Below are 18,174 nucleotides of genomic sequence, written 5' to 3'. Positions count from 1 at the left end.
CGGGAGTGTGGTGGGATAGCCCGGGAGTGTGGTGGGATAGCCCGAGAGTGTGGTGGGATAGCCCGAGAGTGTGGTGGGATAGCCCGGGAGTGTGGTGGGATAAGCCGGGAGTGTGGTGGGATAAGCCGGGAGTGTGGTGGGATAAGCCGGGAGTGTGGTGGGATAAGCCGGGAGTGTGGTGGAATAAGCCGGGAGTGTGGTGGAATAACCCGGGAGTGTGGTGGGGTAGCCCGGGAGTGTGGTGGAATAACCCGGGAGTGTGGTGGAATAACCCGGGAGTGTGGTGGGGTAGCCCGGGAGTGTGGTGGGGTAGCCCGGGAGTGTGGTGGGGTAGCCCGGGAGTGTGGCGGGTAGCCCGGGAGTGGTGACGGGTCTCAATTAGACTTTTCCTGTGATTGTTCCTCTCCTGGTTTTGGCCACAAATACTGATGTAAAATCCTGACCGTGTGACCGCGGCCTCATGTTTCTGGCTGCAGACAGGCGACGTCCTGCGCTTCATGATGCTCCTTGTTAGGGCAGCATTTCTCTTTAAAATCTGTGCTAGGATTTTACTGTGTAATCTGAGTCCACCAAGAGGTTCTGGAACAGACCCTGATTCCAGCCATGTGTCACTTACTGGACTTTGTTTTGCTGTTTCAATAAAATCAGTATTTTATCAGCAGGAGATTATCGCAGCAGGACCAAGCGTCTTGTGCCTCCGAGTCCACCTGGCCCCAGCTGTAATTCACGGCTATTGTCAATTGGCTGATTTCTGTGCATACGGCGTATCGAGGGCGGGGTTATACACAGAAAGCTGCCAATTAGAGGTGGGGGCGGGGTTACACACAGCTCAACATTTTGAGCCCTGCTACATTTGCAGCGAATAAACTGATTGTGTCACAACTGCCTAATGCACTAAACTAAGTGACAAATCACTGGAATCAGGGTCTCTGCCCCTACATCATACTGCTGTCAGATTACAGACAATAACCTGCTGACAGATTCCCTTAAAAGACGATGATGAATCAGAGCCAAAGTCAATCAAAAGTATGAACCTGCAATCAGAAAGAAGTGCTGCTGTTTGTCACAATGTGTCAGTGCAGTTGGAGCCTCAAGTCTGGAGTCCGGGACGGAGATCTGAGCGGCTGAGACATTGCAGCAAACCCCCAGCTGTGGAGCAGGAGCGCAGATATTTGGGGAATGTGAGAAATGTTTGCAGGTTTTGTAACAACCTTTGCGGAGGCCGCAGCCGCTGTCTTCTCTCCTCTGGGGCGGTGCGTATGGGGGTCGGTGCGTGGCTGGGGGGAGGGCCCGGTGCGTATGTGTGTGTGTGGGGGGGGGGGGGGTCGGTGCATACGTGGGAGCCGGTGCGCATGCGTGGGGGCGGTGAGTGGGCGGTGCGTATGTGGGGGCCGGTTCGTACGTGGAGGCGGTGTGCATGCGGGGAGCGGTGCGTACACGGGGTGCAGTGTGTATGCGGGGGGTTCGGTGCATATGTGGGGGTGGTGCACATGCGGGGGGCCGGTGAGTGGGCGGTGCATACGTGGGGGCGGTGTGCATGCTGGGATTGGTGAGTGGGTGGTGCGTACGTGGGGGCGGTGTGCATGCGGGGAGCCGTGAGTGGGCGGTGTGCATGCGGGGAGCGGTGAGTGGGCGGTGTGCATGCGGGGAGCGGTGTGTGGGCGGTGCGTATGTGGGTCGGCCGGTGCGTACGTGGGGCGGTGTGCATGCGGGGAGCAGTGCGTATGTGGGGGTGGGTGTGTACGCGGGCTGCAGTGTGTATGCGGGGGGGTTGGTGCATATGTGGGGTCGGTGCTCATATGGGGGTCTGGTGAGTGGGCGGTGCGTACGGGGGCGGTGCGGGGGCGGCGCATACGTGGGGGCGGTGTGCATGCAGGGATTGGTGAGTGGGCGGTGTGCATGCAGTGAATGGGTGGTGCGTACGTGGGGGTGGTGTGCATGCAGGGAGCGGTGAGTGGGCGGTGTGTATGCGGGTCGGCCGGTGCGTATGTGGGGCGGTGTGTATTTGGGGGTGGGTGCGTACGCGGGCTGCAGTGTGTATGCGGGGGGGTTGGTGCATATGTGGGGGCGGTGCTCATATGGGGGTCTGGTGAGTGGGCGGTGCGTACGGGGGGCAGTGCGTACATGGGGGCGGTGTGCATGCAGGGATTGGTGAGTGGGCGGTGTGCATGCAGTGAGTGGGTGGTGCGTACGTGGGGGTGGTGTGCATGCAGGGAGCGGTGAGTGGGCGGTGTGTATGCGGGTCGGCCGGTGCGTATGTGGGGCGGTGTGTATTTGGGGGTGGGTGCGTACGCGGGCTGCAGTGTGTATGCGGGGGGTTGGTGCATATGTGGGGGCGGTGCTCATATGGGGGGCTGGTGAGTGGGCGGTGTGCATGCTGGGGGGCTGTGAGTGGGCGGTGCGTACGCGGGGTGCAGTGTGAAGCTTGGCCCTCTTCACCCCTCGGCTTTGCGGTGCGCCTCCTGTACCCGTTGTGCTGTATACCGTGTGCTGGCATAGTCTTTGGAGGACGGGGCCACATCGTCTGCTGCGCTCAGAAAAAGAGGAGAAAACTCGTCCGTTTCCGTAACGTTCGTAGAAGCCAATGTCCTGCCCTGTGTCAATGTTTTCAGCCTTTTTCATGTTGTGTTTTATTTTATCTCCGACCCTCCTCCTGTGTTCGCTGTGCTAGAGGTTCAGGCAGGTGTGGGAGAATGCTGCAGGGGCCAACGAAGAAGCTTCCAGGAACACAAGGGTTACTTGAATTTTGATAAAGTGGAAAAATATATGTAAATCCCATCGTATCCGGTGGACGCCTGTCACCTCCGTCATCCATCATCTGGTGGCACCCCATAATGCTCCATACAGTATAATGAGCCCATATATTGCTCCATACAGTATAATGGGCCCCATATATTGCTCCATACAGTATAATGGGCCCCATATAGTGCTCCATACAGTATAATGGGCCCCATATAGTGCTCCATACAGTATAATGGGCCCATGTAGTGCTCCATACAGTATAATGTGCTCCATACAGTATAATGGGCCCCATATAGTGCTCCATACAGTATAATGGGCCCCATATAGTGCTCCATACAGTATAATGGGCCCCATATAGTGCTCCATACAGTATAATGGGCCCCATATAGTGCTCGAAACAGTATAATGGGCCCCATATAGTGGTCCATACAGTATAATGGACCCCATATGATGCTCCATACAGTATAGTGGATCCCATGTAGTGCTCCATACAGTATAATGAGCCCCATGTAATGCTCCATACAGTATAATGGGCTCCATACAGTATAATGGATCCCATATAGTGCTCCATACAGTATAATGGGCCCCATATAGTGCTCCATACAGTATAATGGGCCCCATATAGTGCTCCATACAGTATAATGGGCCCCATATAGTGCTCCATACAGTATAATGGGCCCCATATAGTGCTCCATACAGTATAATGGGCCCATATAGTGCTCCATACAGTATAATGGGCCCCATATAGTGCTCCATACAGTATAATGGGCCCCATATAGTGCTCCATACAGTATAATGCAGGAATATATTTGATTGTCTATGATCACGCCCACTGAGGTCTGCTACTTCGATTAAAGCTGAGCACAGACACACGCTGCGGGCTTTCCTATACCCTTCCTCCCAACTCTTGCTCCCTGCTGACAATACAGTTGTAATGTGAGACTCTGTCCCCCCCTCTCGAATGCAGTAGTGCCCAGAAAACCAGTCGTTTATCTGAAACCATGTTCTCTTTTGTTCATATACAAACTTAATAGTAAGGCAAAACTTGACCCCAATTAGTGACAGAGATATGAAAGTTATATATTGGGTATGTGCATCGGCAGGGCCATCACCCAGTGTGTTTTCCAATCTCTTGTACCCTGGGTATCCGAGGAACAAATTACTACGTACTCGCGGTGCATAGCCAGGTCCTGTTTGGTCTTAATACACCATGTTCCAAATTATTATGCAAATGACACTTTTCTCGGATTTTCCTAAATGGTCGGTGCAAATGACAGTCAGTCTAATAAAAGTCATCACCCGTTAGAGTATACATCGAATTTTATTGAAGAAACCTCCCAATGATAACAGTATAATCTCCAAAATGAATAAAACCCCACAATGCACTGTTCCAAATTATTAGGCACAGTAGTATTTCTAAACATTTGATATGTTTTAAAGAACTGAAAATGCTTATTTGTGGAATTTGCAGCATTAGGAGGTCACATTAACTGAACAAAAAAGCTCTTTAACTCCAAAACATCCTAACAGCCAAGTCACATGTAACATAGGACCCTTCTCTGATGTCACCTTCACAATTCTTGCATCCATTGAACTTGTGAGTTTTTGGAGAGTTTCTGCTTGTATTTCTTCCCTCCCAGAGCTGCTGTTTTGATGTGAACGGCCTCCCACCCTCATAGATCTTTTGCTTTATGATACTCCAAAGGTTCTCTATAGGGTTGAGGTCAGGGGAAGATGGTGGCCACACCATGAGTTTATCTCCTTTTATGCCCATAGCAGCCAATGACTCAGATTCTTTGCAGCATGAGATGGGGCATTGTCAGCATGAATATGATTTTGCTCCTGAAGGCACGTTTCTGCTTTTTAGACCATAGAAGAAAGTTGTCAGTCAGAAACTATATACTTTGCAGAGGTCATTTTCACACCTTCAGGAACCTTAAAGGGCCCTACCAGCTGTTTCCCCATGATTCCAGCCCAAAACATGACTCCTCCACCTCCTTGTTGACGTCCCAGCCTTGTTGGGACATGGTGGCCATCCACTACATCCATCTGGACCATCCAGTGTTACTCGACACTCATCGGTAAACAAGACTGTTTGAAAATTAATCTTCATGTATGTCTGGGCACACTGCAACTGTTTCTGCTTGTGAACACTGTTTAGGGGTGGCCGAATAGTAGGTTTATGCACCACAGCAAGCCTTTGAAGGATCCTACACCTTGAGGTTCGAGGGACTGCAGAGGCACCAGCAGCTTCAAATAACTGTTTGCTGCTTTGTAATGATATTTTGGCAGCTGCTCTCTTAATCCAATGAATTTGTCTAGCAGAAACCTTCCTCATTATGCCTTTATCTGCATGAACTCTGTCTGTGCTCTTTCAGTCACAAATCTCTTCACAGTATGATGATCACTCTTAAAAATTTTGTATTTTACGAAAACTTAAGTAGTTTTCCTTGAATTAGAATCACCTGGAAAACTAATTATCACGTGTTTAAGATTGATTTCAGTGATCCATTGAGCCCTGAGACACAATACCATCCACGAGTTTATTTGAAAAACAAAACAATTAAATCTTTATGACACTTAAATCCAATTTGCATAATAATTTGGAACACAGTGTAGAATGCTAGCTGCAAAACAAGATCAGTGGTAATTCCGTCGTCGCTATACATGGTTGCATCCTGGGGCTACGGTGGATATGAATGTTCCATAACTCTGAGTCCCTCTGAGAAAGTAGGAGTGCACTCCATAGCTCCGCCCACTCAGTGATGTCACGACCAAGGGGTATAAGACCATGAGAGCTCACTAGCCTTTGACCAGGAAGCTAGCTGAGAGACGCTCTTTGATGTTGCCCCTCCCCCGAGCCACAGCGTTTGCCATGATCTGAAATGATATGAGAGAACTGTAAGTGGTTTTTTTTTTTCAACTTTAATCCCTTTTTATTTGTAATTGTACATAGGATACTTGTATTCTTTTATAATATCCTTTTACCCTTTTGTAAACACTGCCTACCTTTTGGAGTAAAATATATAAAATTACTACCGTAGCTTCGTCTCTCCTTGCTCTATGACGTACTGTCACGTCGTCTGAAGTGAATTATGCTACTGATTTGGGTTGGCTCCAGACCCGTTATTAATTACGGAATCTGAGCTGGTGGCAATGGATTTGTCCTGTTCGTTTGGGGAACCCACCTGAGTGGGAGTAGTTATATCGACCTCGCTGCAGTGTGGCCATAAGCCAGTACATAGCAGGCAGCCTTTCTGGTGACTAATTATCCTAGGTGCAGTACCCTGTCTGGCCTGAGGGTAAGGGGGCGCCAGAGAGCTGCAAGTTCCAAACTGGAAGTGCGATATACTTAAATCCCTTCAGAAAATAACTGGGCAACCAAACAATCTCGTTTCATGACATATTAGTGTAAACGGTTGGGATGATAGAAATATCCTCCGTGTGATGCGTGACAGGCCCTATATAGTGCTCCATACAGTATAATGGGCCACTATAATGCTCCATACAGTATAATGGGCCCATAGATTGCTCCATACAGTATAATGGGCCCCGTATAATGCTCCATGCAGTATAATGTGCCCATATAGTGCTCCATACAGTATAATGTGCCCATATAGTGCTCCATACAGTATAATGTGCCCCATATAGTGCTCCATACAGTATAATGGGCCCCATATAGTGCTCCATACAGTATAATGGGCCCCATATAGTGCTCCATACAGAATAATGGGCCCCATGTAATTCTCCATACAGTATAATGGGCCCCATATAGTGATCCATACAGTATTATTGGCGCTCCATAGTGCTCCATACAGTATAATGGGCCCCATATAGTACTCCATACAGTATAATGGGCCCCATATAGTGCTCCATACAGTATAATGGGCCCCATATAGTGCTCCATACAGTATAATGGGCCCCATATAGTGCTCCATACAGTATAATGGGCCCCATATAGTGCTCCATACAGTATAATGGGCCCCATATAGTGCTCCATACAGTATAATGGGCCCCATATAGTGCTCCATACAGTATAATGGGCCCCATATAGTGCTCCATACAGTATAATGGGCCCCATATAGTGCTCCATACAGTATAATGGGCCCCATATAGTGCTCCATACAGTATAATGGGCCCCATATAGTGCTCCATACAGTATAATGGGCCCCATATAGTGCTCCATACAGTATAATGGGCCCCATATAGTGCTCCATACAGAATAATGGGCCCCATGTAATTCTCCATACAGTAGAGGATTATACTCACTCAGCTGCAGTTGAGGTAGGCACAGGAAGCGATATTGCTGCAATGTCCAGGCAAGTCCATAAACCGCTCCAGATGGCAATACAAAAACAGCCTTTTCCACCACAAAAAGAAAACATAAAGTAAAAAGTCCATAGAACACACACAGAGGCTCCGCCCGCTCAGAACAGTGTCCGGTTCTTTAGGCCTTAGCACAGACCAACACACAGGAGATCCTTACATCTCCAGCTCCAGACCCCGAATGAGACACTCGGCCTCCATTTTATCTGCCAAACCACGCCCCTGGGGTTAGGATATGTTATCAGTCATTCCCACCCATCTATTATGAATGCTCGTAAAACCCAGCCCTGGAATGGCCCACATAACTCTCTCGGCACTATATGTGCTGGAGCATGCTTCCGAGCTCACATCACCGCAGCTAACAGCTGCGATGACACATATCTCCCCTCAAGGACTTGTCGGGTGGCCATCTTGCATATCCTCCCCCCTCTGCCCAATTCTGGGGGGCTTGGGACATTCTGCCAGCAAACAATGGATCCTCGACAGAGCATCAGCATTGCCATGGCCTATGCTCCACATGGAAGTTAAAATCCTGAAGTGCTAGGAACCACCAGGTCACTTAGGCATTGTTCCCTTTCTTCTCCCTCATCCACTTCAGTGGGGCATTTCCTGACACTAGTCTGAATCTCACATAAGAGGTAGTACCTTAGACTGTCCAACGCCCACTTGATGGCTAAACATTCCTTCTCCACTATGGAATAATTCTTCTCTCAGGATAACCACTTCCTGCTAAGATACATTATGGGGTGCTCTTCCCCGTTCACCTCTTAAGATAAGACAGCTCCCAGCCCAACATCCGATGCGTCCGTCTGGGCCACAAACTCCTTGGAGAAATCGGGTGCTATCAGCATCGGCAGTTTGCACAGGGTCAGCTTCAGTTCCTGGAAGGCCGTCTCAGGTTTTGGAGCTTCTTCCTATAGTCATTGCAAAACCACCATTCTCCATCTGATTTCGGCACGAAGACTATTGAACTCTTGGATTTTTTTGATGACTCCCAGGCTCAGCATCCGCTTCACCTCCTATGAGATCACCTCTTGGCGTGCTTCGGGAATCCGATAAGGCATCAAGTTGACCCGGACATGAGGCTCCGTTTTGGGTCTCATGCTCGATGACCTTCGTATAGCCTGGCAGCTCCGACAAGAGGTCCCTGTTCCGCTGTAGCAACTCCCGGCACTGTTGCTTTTGGGCATGTGACAGCGCCTCCACCACCTTAACTTACTCTACGTCCACTTCAGATTTGGCCACCAAACATGGAGCTTCCACGGACTCCCTATCTCGCCATGGCTTAATCAGGTTGACTTGGTGTACCTGGTAGGGCTTCCTTCTCCCTGGTTGGTGGACATTTATAGGTGACATCTCCAAATTTTCAACTGTTTCGCAGGGGCCCTGTCTCTTGACCGGGAATTTGCTCTCCACCGTAGGTACCAGCAACAGTACTCTATCCCTAGGGTCAAAGTGTCTCACCCTAGCCAACCTATTGAATACCCTCGACTGCGCCTCTCGTGCTATGAGGAGGTGTTCTCTCACGAGGGGCATCATTTTGGCAATCCTCTCGCATCTAGGCCACATGCTCGATCACACTCCAGTAGGGTGTAGACTCTGCCTCCCATGTCTCTTTTGCTACGTTGATGAGCCCACGAGGGTATCAGCCATTCAACAGTTCAAAAGGGGAGAATCCATTAGAGGCCTGCAGGACTTCTCTGATGGAGAAAAGAAGGTAGAGTAGTAGACAGTCCCAGTCCCAACCGTACTTCTCTACGACCTTCTTCAACATGGCCTTTAAGGTTTTATTAAACCTCTCTACCAAGCCATCCAACTGCAGATGCTACCAGAATGAGGCCCAGAGTTGTGTGATTTGCAGGGTTTTGCACAACTCCTTCATCACCTTTGACATAAACAGGGTCCCTTGGTCCATCAGGTTCTCTTTAGGCAACCTCAAGAAGACCTGGACCAACTCTCAGGCGATACACTTGGTGGAGGAGTTGTGTAGAGGAATGGCCTCCTGGTATCGCGTAGCATAGTTCAGTACCACCAAGATATACTGTTGTGATCCATGGGTATGCGATCAAATGGCACCTCAATAATGGGCAATGGCACTAACGGGCTACGAAAGTGGGCCATTGGGGAGGTCAGCTGGCAGGTGGGACAGGACCTACAGAAATTCACAATATCCCGGTGACAACCAGTCCAGTAAAACCTCTGGAGGATCCGTTTCTGGGTTTCCTCTACGCCCAGGTGACCACCTAACATGTGTATGGGCCATGCCTAACACTCTGTTTCTCTACGGCCCTGGCACTAGTAACTGCTCTGTTACCTCCCCTCTCAGCTTGGTGATGCGATATCTCTCCATTCACGGAAAAATATGGGTATCGGGTGTCAGCCCCTGGCTCTTGGGCTCCCCCACTAAGTACCGTTACATTATCAAAGGCCCCTTTTAGGGTACCGTTACACTAAACGATTTACCAACGATCACGACCAGCGATACGACCTGGCCGTGATCGTTGGTAAGTCGTTGTGTGGTCGCTGGAGAGCTGTCACACAGTCAGCTCTCCAGCGACCAACGATTCCGAAGTCCCCGGGTAACGAGGGTAAACATCGGGTTACTAAGCGCAGGGCCGCGCTTAGTAACCCGATGTTTACCCTGGTTACCATTGTAAATGTAAAAAAAAAACAACACATACTCACATTCCGGTGCCTGTCGCGTCCCCCGGCGTCCGCTTCCCTGCACTCCTCCTGCATCCTGTGTAAGCGCCGCCGGAAAGCAGAGCGGTGACGTCACCGCTGTGCCCTGCTTTACGGCCAGCCGGCGCTCACACAGGATGCAGCAGGAGTGCAGGGAAGCGGACGCCGGGGGACGCGACAGGCACCGGAATGTGAGTATGTAGTGTTTGTTTTTTTTTTACATTTACAATGGCAACCAGGGTAAACATCGGGTTACTAAGCGCGGCCCTGCGCTTAGTAACCTGATGTTTACCCTGGTTACAAGCGAACACATCGCTGGATCGGTGTCACACACACCGATCCAGCGATGACAGCGGGTGATCCAGCAACGAAATAAAGTTCCAAACGATCTGCTACGACGTACGATTCTCAGCAGGGTTCCTGATCGCTGCTGCGTGTCAGACACAGCGAGATCGTATGGATATCGCTGGAACGTCACGGATCGTACCGTCGTAGCGACAAAAGTGCCACTGTGAGACGGTACCCTTAGAGTTAAATTCTCTGAGTTGGGAGGTTCCAAAGTTTCCCCCGGACACCTCCAGCTCAGGGATGATGGCCTCAGTGGATGCTGCCTCATCCTCATCGCCAACAAGCACACAAAGGGGAAACTTGTCATCTGCTGCCCGTGACGCGGTTTCTTTGGGAGCGACCTGGCTTTTGTCCAGACAACCAGACGTTCCCTCTTTCCCTCCACAAGTCCCAAAATAACACAAAGTCCCGCCCTATTATAATATGGTGCAATAGGTCCTTGACCACGCCGATGTCATCTCATGGGACTCGGTGCCACAGTTTGTGTTTATGACCACTTGGGCCACAGGATAGTATTTAGCATCGCCATGGATACAGCGCGGATGCCCACCCTCCTTTCAGGAATCAGCCGGTGGGGAATTGTGGCCCTCACTAGGGTTACCATACTCTCCGAGTCCAGCAAACTAGTCATTTGTGCCCCATTCACTGTTATGGGTCAGGCCTGCGGCCCATCACCTGGTTGAGGGACAGCACTGCAGGAGGGATATGCGACATGCGAGCAGCGGCGTCCTAGGCTGCACTCCATTGTCTCTGTGGTCATGGGACAACGGGCGGCTAACTGACCTGGGGTATGAACCTCCAACAAATTATACTACTGGACGGGGCCTTTGACTCTGATGCCTCCTGGGCTCTTGGATGTCCCACCCCTTTTTGGTGTACACCCCCTTTGGTGGAGGGTGAGCTGGTTTATTGCCTTGCATCTATTAGCCTGTCCATGACGACCCTCTCCACCATCTGTGCTGGGGAACAGGATTCAGGTTGCAACCATTTTTGGACCAGGTGTAGGAGATGGAACATTTGGGACCGGGGAGGCTTGTGACTGTGAAATGCCCACTCGTGCACCCTGACAGTCAGTCACTCCTAAGCGTGCCAAGATCTCCGCCTTTACCTTGGTGTACTCTTTTCTGTCCTGCAGCATCAAGTCATAATACGCCTTCTGCGGTTTACCTGTCAAATATGGTGCCCGAACCTCCACCCACTGCTCCGAAGGCAATTTCTCCCACTCCGCCAACCTTTGAAACACCAGGAAAGCCTCGACGTCATCACCCGGGGTCATCTTTTGCAATGCTCTTCTTCCCGTCTTCCTCACAAGAGTCATCACCTGGATTTAGGGTTGGGGCGGTCGTCCTGCCACGGATCGCCTCGGCTAGGAGTTCATCTGCTGATGGTGCTGCTGGATATTAGCCGGCACCAGGTGCTTTACCAACTCCTCCATGTTGTCAGATTCCGCTCCTGCAGCCGCTTCCCCCCAGGACAAGCGGTATCCGTGCCCCTTGGGATCCGTGCCCCTTGGGATCCATGCCCCTTGGGATCCGTGCCCCTTGGGATCTGTGACCCTTGGGATCCGTGCCCCTTGGGATCCGTGCCCGTGCTTCTAGCACCAGTTGTAGAGGTTGCACTCACTCGGCTGCGGTTGAGGTCGGCACAGGCGGCGATATTGCTGCAATGTCCAGGCTGGTTTATTCAACATTCATAACCCACTCCAGATGGCAAAACAAAAACGCTGCGTGGTCAGGCACAAAGTGAAAAGTCCATACAACACACAGAGGATCCGCTCAGGATAGTGTCCGGTTCTCTAGGCCTTAGCACAGACCAACACACTGGAGATCCACACATCCCCAGACACTGAAAGAGACACTCAGCCTCCATTTTATCTGCCACAACACGCCCCTGGGTCGGATATGTGAGCGGTCATTCCCACCCATCTTTTATGACTGCTGATAAAACCCGGCCCTGGAATTACATAATTACTCTCTCAGCACTATATGTGCTGGAGCATGTTTCTAAGCTCACATCACCACAGCTAATATCCACAATGACACATAAATCCCCTCAAGGACCTGTTCGGCGCCATCTTACACTCCATACAATATAACGGGCCCCATATAATGCTCCATATAGAATAATGGGCCCCATATAATGCTCCATACAGTATTATGGGCCCCATATAATGCTCCACACAGAATAATGGGCCCCATATACTTCTCCATGCAGTATAATGCGCTCCTTATAATGCTCCATGTAATGCTACATACAGTATTATGGGCCCCATATAATGCTCCACACAGAATAATGGGCCCCATATAATGCTCCATACAGTATTATGGGCCCCATATAATGCTCCACATAGAATGGGCCCCATATATAATAATAATAATAATAATTTGTATTTATATATTACTCCATACACACTAATGGGCCCCCTATAATGCTCCATGCAGTATTATGGGCCTCATATAATGCTCCACACAGAATGGAGCAATATATGGGGCCCATACAGACTAATGGGCCCCATATATTGCTACATGCAGTATTATGGGCCCCATATAATGCTCCACACAGAATAATGGGCCCCATATAATGCTCCATACAGTATTATGGGCCCCTGTTGTGAATTCCGTTCTCGAACTCCCTCCTGTGGTCATGAATGGTACTTCGGTGAGTTCTGTCCGTGGACTCCCTCTGGTGGCTGTGAGTGGAACTGCTGGTTCTGAGGTTGCTTCCTCAGCTGACCTCGTTTGCGGCTAGGCTGGCTTCCTCTATTTAACTCCACTCAGATCGTTACTCCATGCCAGCTGTCAATGTATCAGTACTGGTTCAGATCTCTCTCGGATCTTTCTGATGACCTGTCTACTCCAGCAGAAGCTAAGTCCCTGCTAGTTCATTTGTTGTTCATTGTGTACTGAATATATTTCTTAGTGCTTGCTAAGTTCTAGTCCAGCTTGCTAACATGATATTGCCTTGCTAGCTGGAAGCTCTGGGTTGCAGAGTGGCACCTCCGCACCGTGAGTCGGTGCGGGGGTCTTTTTGCACACTCTGCGTGGCTTTTTGTAGTTTTTTTGTGCTGACCGCATAGATCCCTTTCCTATCCTCAGTCTATCTAGTAAGTCTGGCCTCCTTTGTTGAAACCTGTTTCATCCCTGTGTTTGTGACTTTCCTCTTAACTCACAGTTAATATATGTGGGGGGCTGCCTTTACCTTTGGGGAATTTCTCTGAGGCAAGGTAAGGCTTATTTTCCTATCTTTAGGGGTAGTTAGCTCTTAGGCTGTGAAGAGGCGTCTAGGGAGAGTTAGGTACGCTCCACAGCTATTTCTAGTGTGTGTGTTAGGATTAGGATTTGCGGTCAGCAGAGTTCCCACTTCCCAGAGCTTGTCCTGTTTTCTAGTTTAACCATCAGGTCATTCCAGGTGCACCTAACCACCAGGTCCATAACAGGCCCCATATAATGCTCCACATAGAATGGGCCCCATATATTGCTCCATACACACTAATGGGCCCCATATAATGCTCCGTGCAGTATTATGGGCCCCATATAATGCTCCACACAGAATAATGGGCCCCATATAATGCTCCATGCAGTATAATGGGCTCCATATAATGCTCCATGTAATGCTCCATACAGTATTATGGGCCCCATATAATGCTCCATGCAGTATTATGGGCCCCATATAATGCTCCATGCAGTATTATGGGCCCCATATAATGCTCCACACAGAATGGGCCCCATATATTGCTCCATACAGACTAATGGGCCCCATATAATGCTCCATACAGTATTATAGGCCCCATATAATGCTCCATACAGAATAATGGGCCCCATATATTGCTCTATACAAAATAATGTGCCCCATGTAATGCTCCATGCAGTATAATGGGCTCCATGTAATGCTCCATACAGTATAATGGGCCCCATGTAATGCTCCATACAGTATAATGGGTCACACGTTTTGTGCCATATGCTAAAAAAAAAATAAAAAAATCCTTCCCTCTCCCGTTCCCTTGCTGCTCCGGTCTTTTCAGCGACTACTGTCTTTGCAGTGCTCAGCATAGAGGAGACCCTCTAGTGACATCGTCGCACCTTCTGCCCTGCGGCGTCAGTCACAAGAAGTAGAATAGACTGGACCTGCGGAGGAACAGTGAGAGATGAGTATTTCACGCAGTTTCAATCATGGGGGGTCCCGGTGCCAACGCGCTGTCACCAGGTAATCCTGACTCGGGCCAATAGCCTGCCAGTGTCCTTGAAAGCAAGTGGGCCCCAGCATATGTCGGGTGCACCATGTGGTGACGCCGGCTCTGCCTGCCTGCAAGGGCCCCCGGTGCAGCAGCGGTATGTTCGCCTCTGCATCTGACTGATCCTATTCTGGCTTTGGCTCCAAAAATTGCATCAAAACTTGCACCAGCCGTTCCTACATGATTCTAAGTTACCAGGTTCTGGGGCCATGAGACTGTCTGCTCCTGTGCTCGGGACAGAGCCATGTGACCTTGTAGTAAATATGGAGGCATTGTCACTTTGGTTTGGATCTTGAGGGTTCCTCAGTGAGCCGACATTATCAGAAGGAAATCCTCCTTGTAAATACTTAGGTGGTGAAACTGGAAGTGAAGGTAGAAGATGCCTCAATAAATGTAATCTCTGTGCATTAGGAGATCCACTGCTGGGATCCGGTAAGGTGACTGCACTACTCAAGTTTCTGTTACAGAAAAAATATTCCAATTAATTAAAAGCCCATATTTAGGACCCCCAACTATTCACCCACATTCCTTGAAATCTTCCGGAACCCTATGTAGTCCACAATGTATCGGTTCCATGCTGAATTACACTTCTCTGATATTTACAGGAACTTTTAAGGTTTTGTATGAAAGTTTGCATTACGGGGGCAATGTAGGACCCCATTATGGTTCCAGATATGTAGGTTTTACATCTTCCAGTATCTCCCGTTCCAGGGTTTGGAGAGATCATTGCCGATGGTTGTCACCTTTACATAATGAGGTATATACTGGTGTCTCTGCACTGAATCCATACTGTCTCCACACTAGTTTTAGGGAATTCTATTTTCTATTTTTTATTGTCCTTTACATCACAGGGTCTTCTGTAGGGACCTTTTTATTAACTACTAACCATATACTATATAGCATGGCTCTACCCTATAAATAGTCAGCCTGGGGTTATATAGAGACCTCTGTGTCCTGTAATGGCATTATAATATCCGGCAGGCACTGTAGCTTTGACGTTCTGCTTTTCTCACCATCTTTCTTTTCTCTTTATTTCACTTACCTGCAGTCAACACCTCTGTGGCCTTCAGCTCTCGCACGCACTGCTGCTCGGAGTAAGCGCTCATGGCAGCGATCTTCTCAGGTATGTTGGCATTGGATCTGCCCTACAGGGCTGGCAGTGTCTGGTGGATTGGATCGGATTGCCCTTGGGTTGTGAATGGGTCCTATGTTGGTGCTTCGTCAAAAAGTAATTGCTTATGGAGCCAGTATACAATGTGGCGCGGAGGCAAGCATGCGGCTTGGGTGGGGATATGGAGCATGGGTGGAGGTGGCATTCGCTGTGGATCCATCACCTGCAGTGTAAAAGTTATATAGGAGAGATCTGGCATGGGGCTAGGGTCCCAGGGAGGCGTCTGGCGGCCAGGCAGAGCCCGGGGAGGCATCTGATGGAACCTTTATGGAATCTTGTCTCGCTCTCCACATTGACCCGTACAGTACAGACCAAAACTTTGGACACACCTTCTCATTTAAAGATTTTTCTGTATTTTCATGACTATGAACATTGTACATTCACACTGAAGGCATCAAAACTATGAATTAACACATGCGGAATAATATATACTTAACAAAAAAAGTGTGAAACAACTGAAATTATGTCTTATATTCTAGGTTCTTCAAAGTAGCCACCTTTTGCTTTGATAACTGCTTTGCACACGCTTGGCATTCTCTTGATGAGCTTCATGAGGTAGTCACCGGGAATGGTCTTCCAACAATCTTGAAGTAGTTCCCAGAGATGCTTAGCACTTGTTGGCCCTTTTGCCTTCACTCTGCGGTCCAGTTCACCCCAAACCATCTTGAATGGGTTCAGGTCTGGTGACTGTGGAGGCCAGGTCATCTGGCGTAGCACCCCATCACTCTCCTTCTTGGTCAAAAAGCCCTTACACAGCCTGGAGGTGTGTTTGGGGTCATTGTCCTGTTGAAAAATAAATGATGGTCCAACTAAACGCAAACCGGATGGAATAGCATGCCGCTGCAAGATGCTGTGGTAGCCATGCTGGTTCAGTATGCCTTCAGTTTTGAATAAATCCCCAACAGTGTCACCAGCCAAGCCCCCCCACACCATCACACCTCCTCCTCCATGCTTCACGGTGGGAACCAGGCATGTAGAGTCCATCCGTTCAGCTTTTCTGTGTCGCACAAAGACACGGTGGTTGGAACCAAAGATCTCAAATTTGGACTCATCAGACCAAAGCACAGATTTCCACTGGTCTAATGTCCATTCCTTGTGTTCTTTAGCCCAAACAAGTCTCTTCTGCTTGTTGCCTGTCCTTAGCAGTGGTTTCCTAGCAGCTATTTTACCATGAAGGCCTGCTGCACAAAGTCTCCTCTTAATAGGTGTTGTAGAGATGTGTCTGCTGCTAGAACTCTGTGTGGCATTGACCTGGTCTCTAATCTGAGCTGCTGTTAACCTGCGATTTCTGAGGCTGGTGACTTTGATAAACTTATCCTCAGAAGCAGAGGTGACTCTTGGTCTTCCTTTCCTGGGGCGGTCCTCATGTGAGCCAGTTTCTTTGTAGCGCTTGATGGTTTTTGCCACTGCACTTGGGAACACTTTCAAAGTTTTCCCAATTTTTCGGACTGACTGACCTTCATTTCTTAAAGTAATGATGGCCACTCGTTTTTCTTTACTTAGCTGCTTTTTTCTTGCCATAATACAAATTCTAACAGTCTATTCAGTAGGACTATCAGCTGTGTATCCACCAGACTTCTACACAACACAACTGATGGTCCTAACCCCATTTATAAGGCAAGAAATCCCACTTATTAAACCTGACAGGGCACACCTGTGAAGTGAAAACCATTCCCGGTGACTACCTCTTGAAGCTCATCAAGAGAATGCCAAGTGTGTGCAAAGCAGTCATCAAAGCAAAAGGTGGCTACTCTGAAGAACCGAGAATATAAGACATAATTTCAGTTGTTTCACACTTTTTTGTTAAGTATATAATTCCACATGTGTTAATTCATAGTTTTGATGCCTTCAGTGTGAATTTACAATTTTCATAGTCATGAAAATACAGAGAAATCTTTAAATGAGAAGGTGTGTCCAAACTTTTGGTCTGTACTGTATGTACAGTGGCATGTAAAAGTTTGTGCACCCCTCGGTCAAAATTACTGTTATTGTAAACAGTGAAGCAAGTTGAAGATGAACTGATCTAAAAGCCCTAAAGTTACAGATGACACATTTCCTCTGTATTTTAGGCAAATAAAAAAACTATAGTTTTTTTTTTCTTTTTTTACATTTTAAAAATTCCAAAATTTTTATGGGCCAATGCAAAGGTACTTGTGCACCCTGCATGGTTAGTACCTAGTAGCGCTCCCTTTTGCAAATATCAGAGTTTGTAAATGCTTTTTGTATCCAGATAAGTCTTTCAGTTCTTTGAGGGATTTTCCTCCGTTCTTCCTTGGAGAATTCCTCCAGTTCTGTGAGATTCCTGGGGCGTCTTCCATCTTCTGCTATTTTGAGGTCTCACCACAGATTTTCAATGATGTTCAGATCCTAACGATGATGATGAGCAAGCCATAACCCCAACAGGATAATTACGGTCTGACACCTTGGTCACAGTTATCTGAGCGCACAAATCTTTAAGGGTGCACAAACTGTTTGTTATATATTGTCATCTTTTATACTTTACATTTTTGCGTAAAATACAGAGGAAATGCGTCATCTGTAGCTTCAGGCCTTTTAGATCAGTTCATCTTCATCTTGCTTCACTGTCCACAATAACAGTAATTTTGACCAGGGGTGCACAAACTTTTACATGCCTCTATTTGATGGTGAGTTGAGCGTCCATATTTGGGGAGCG

General features: G+C 48.6%; 1 protein-coding gene across 1 annotated transcript in view; it reads left to right on the top strand.

The window, feature by feature from the left end:
* CAPN11 (calpain 11) overlaps positions 1–18,174 on the top strand; it is a 56,429-nt gene that overhangs the window by 1,558 nt on the left and 36,697 nt on the right. The window contains exon 2 of the mRNA XM_077281952.1: positions 15,378–15,452. Within this exon, the coding sequence (XP_077138067.1) occupies positions 15,434–15,452 (19 nt within the window). The 5' untranslated portion in view covers positions 15,378–15,433. The remainder of the gene's footprint in view (positions 1–15,377; positions 15,453–18,174) is intronic.

This window comes from Ranitomeya variabilis, chromosome 2 (assembly GCF_051348905.1).
Source record: "Ranitomeya variabilis isolate aRanVar5 chromosome 2, aRanVar5.hap1, whole genome shotgun sequence".
Classification (NCBI taxonomy): Eukaryota; Metazoa; Chordata; class Amphibia; order Anura; family Dendrobatidae; genus Ranitomeya; species Ranitomeya variabilis.
This window is presented reverse-complemented; position numbering and strand designations above follow the sequence as displayed.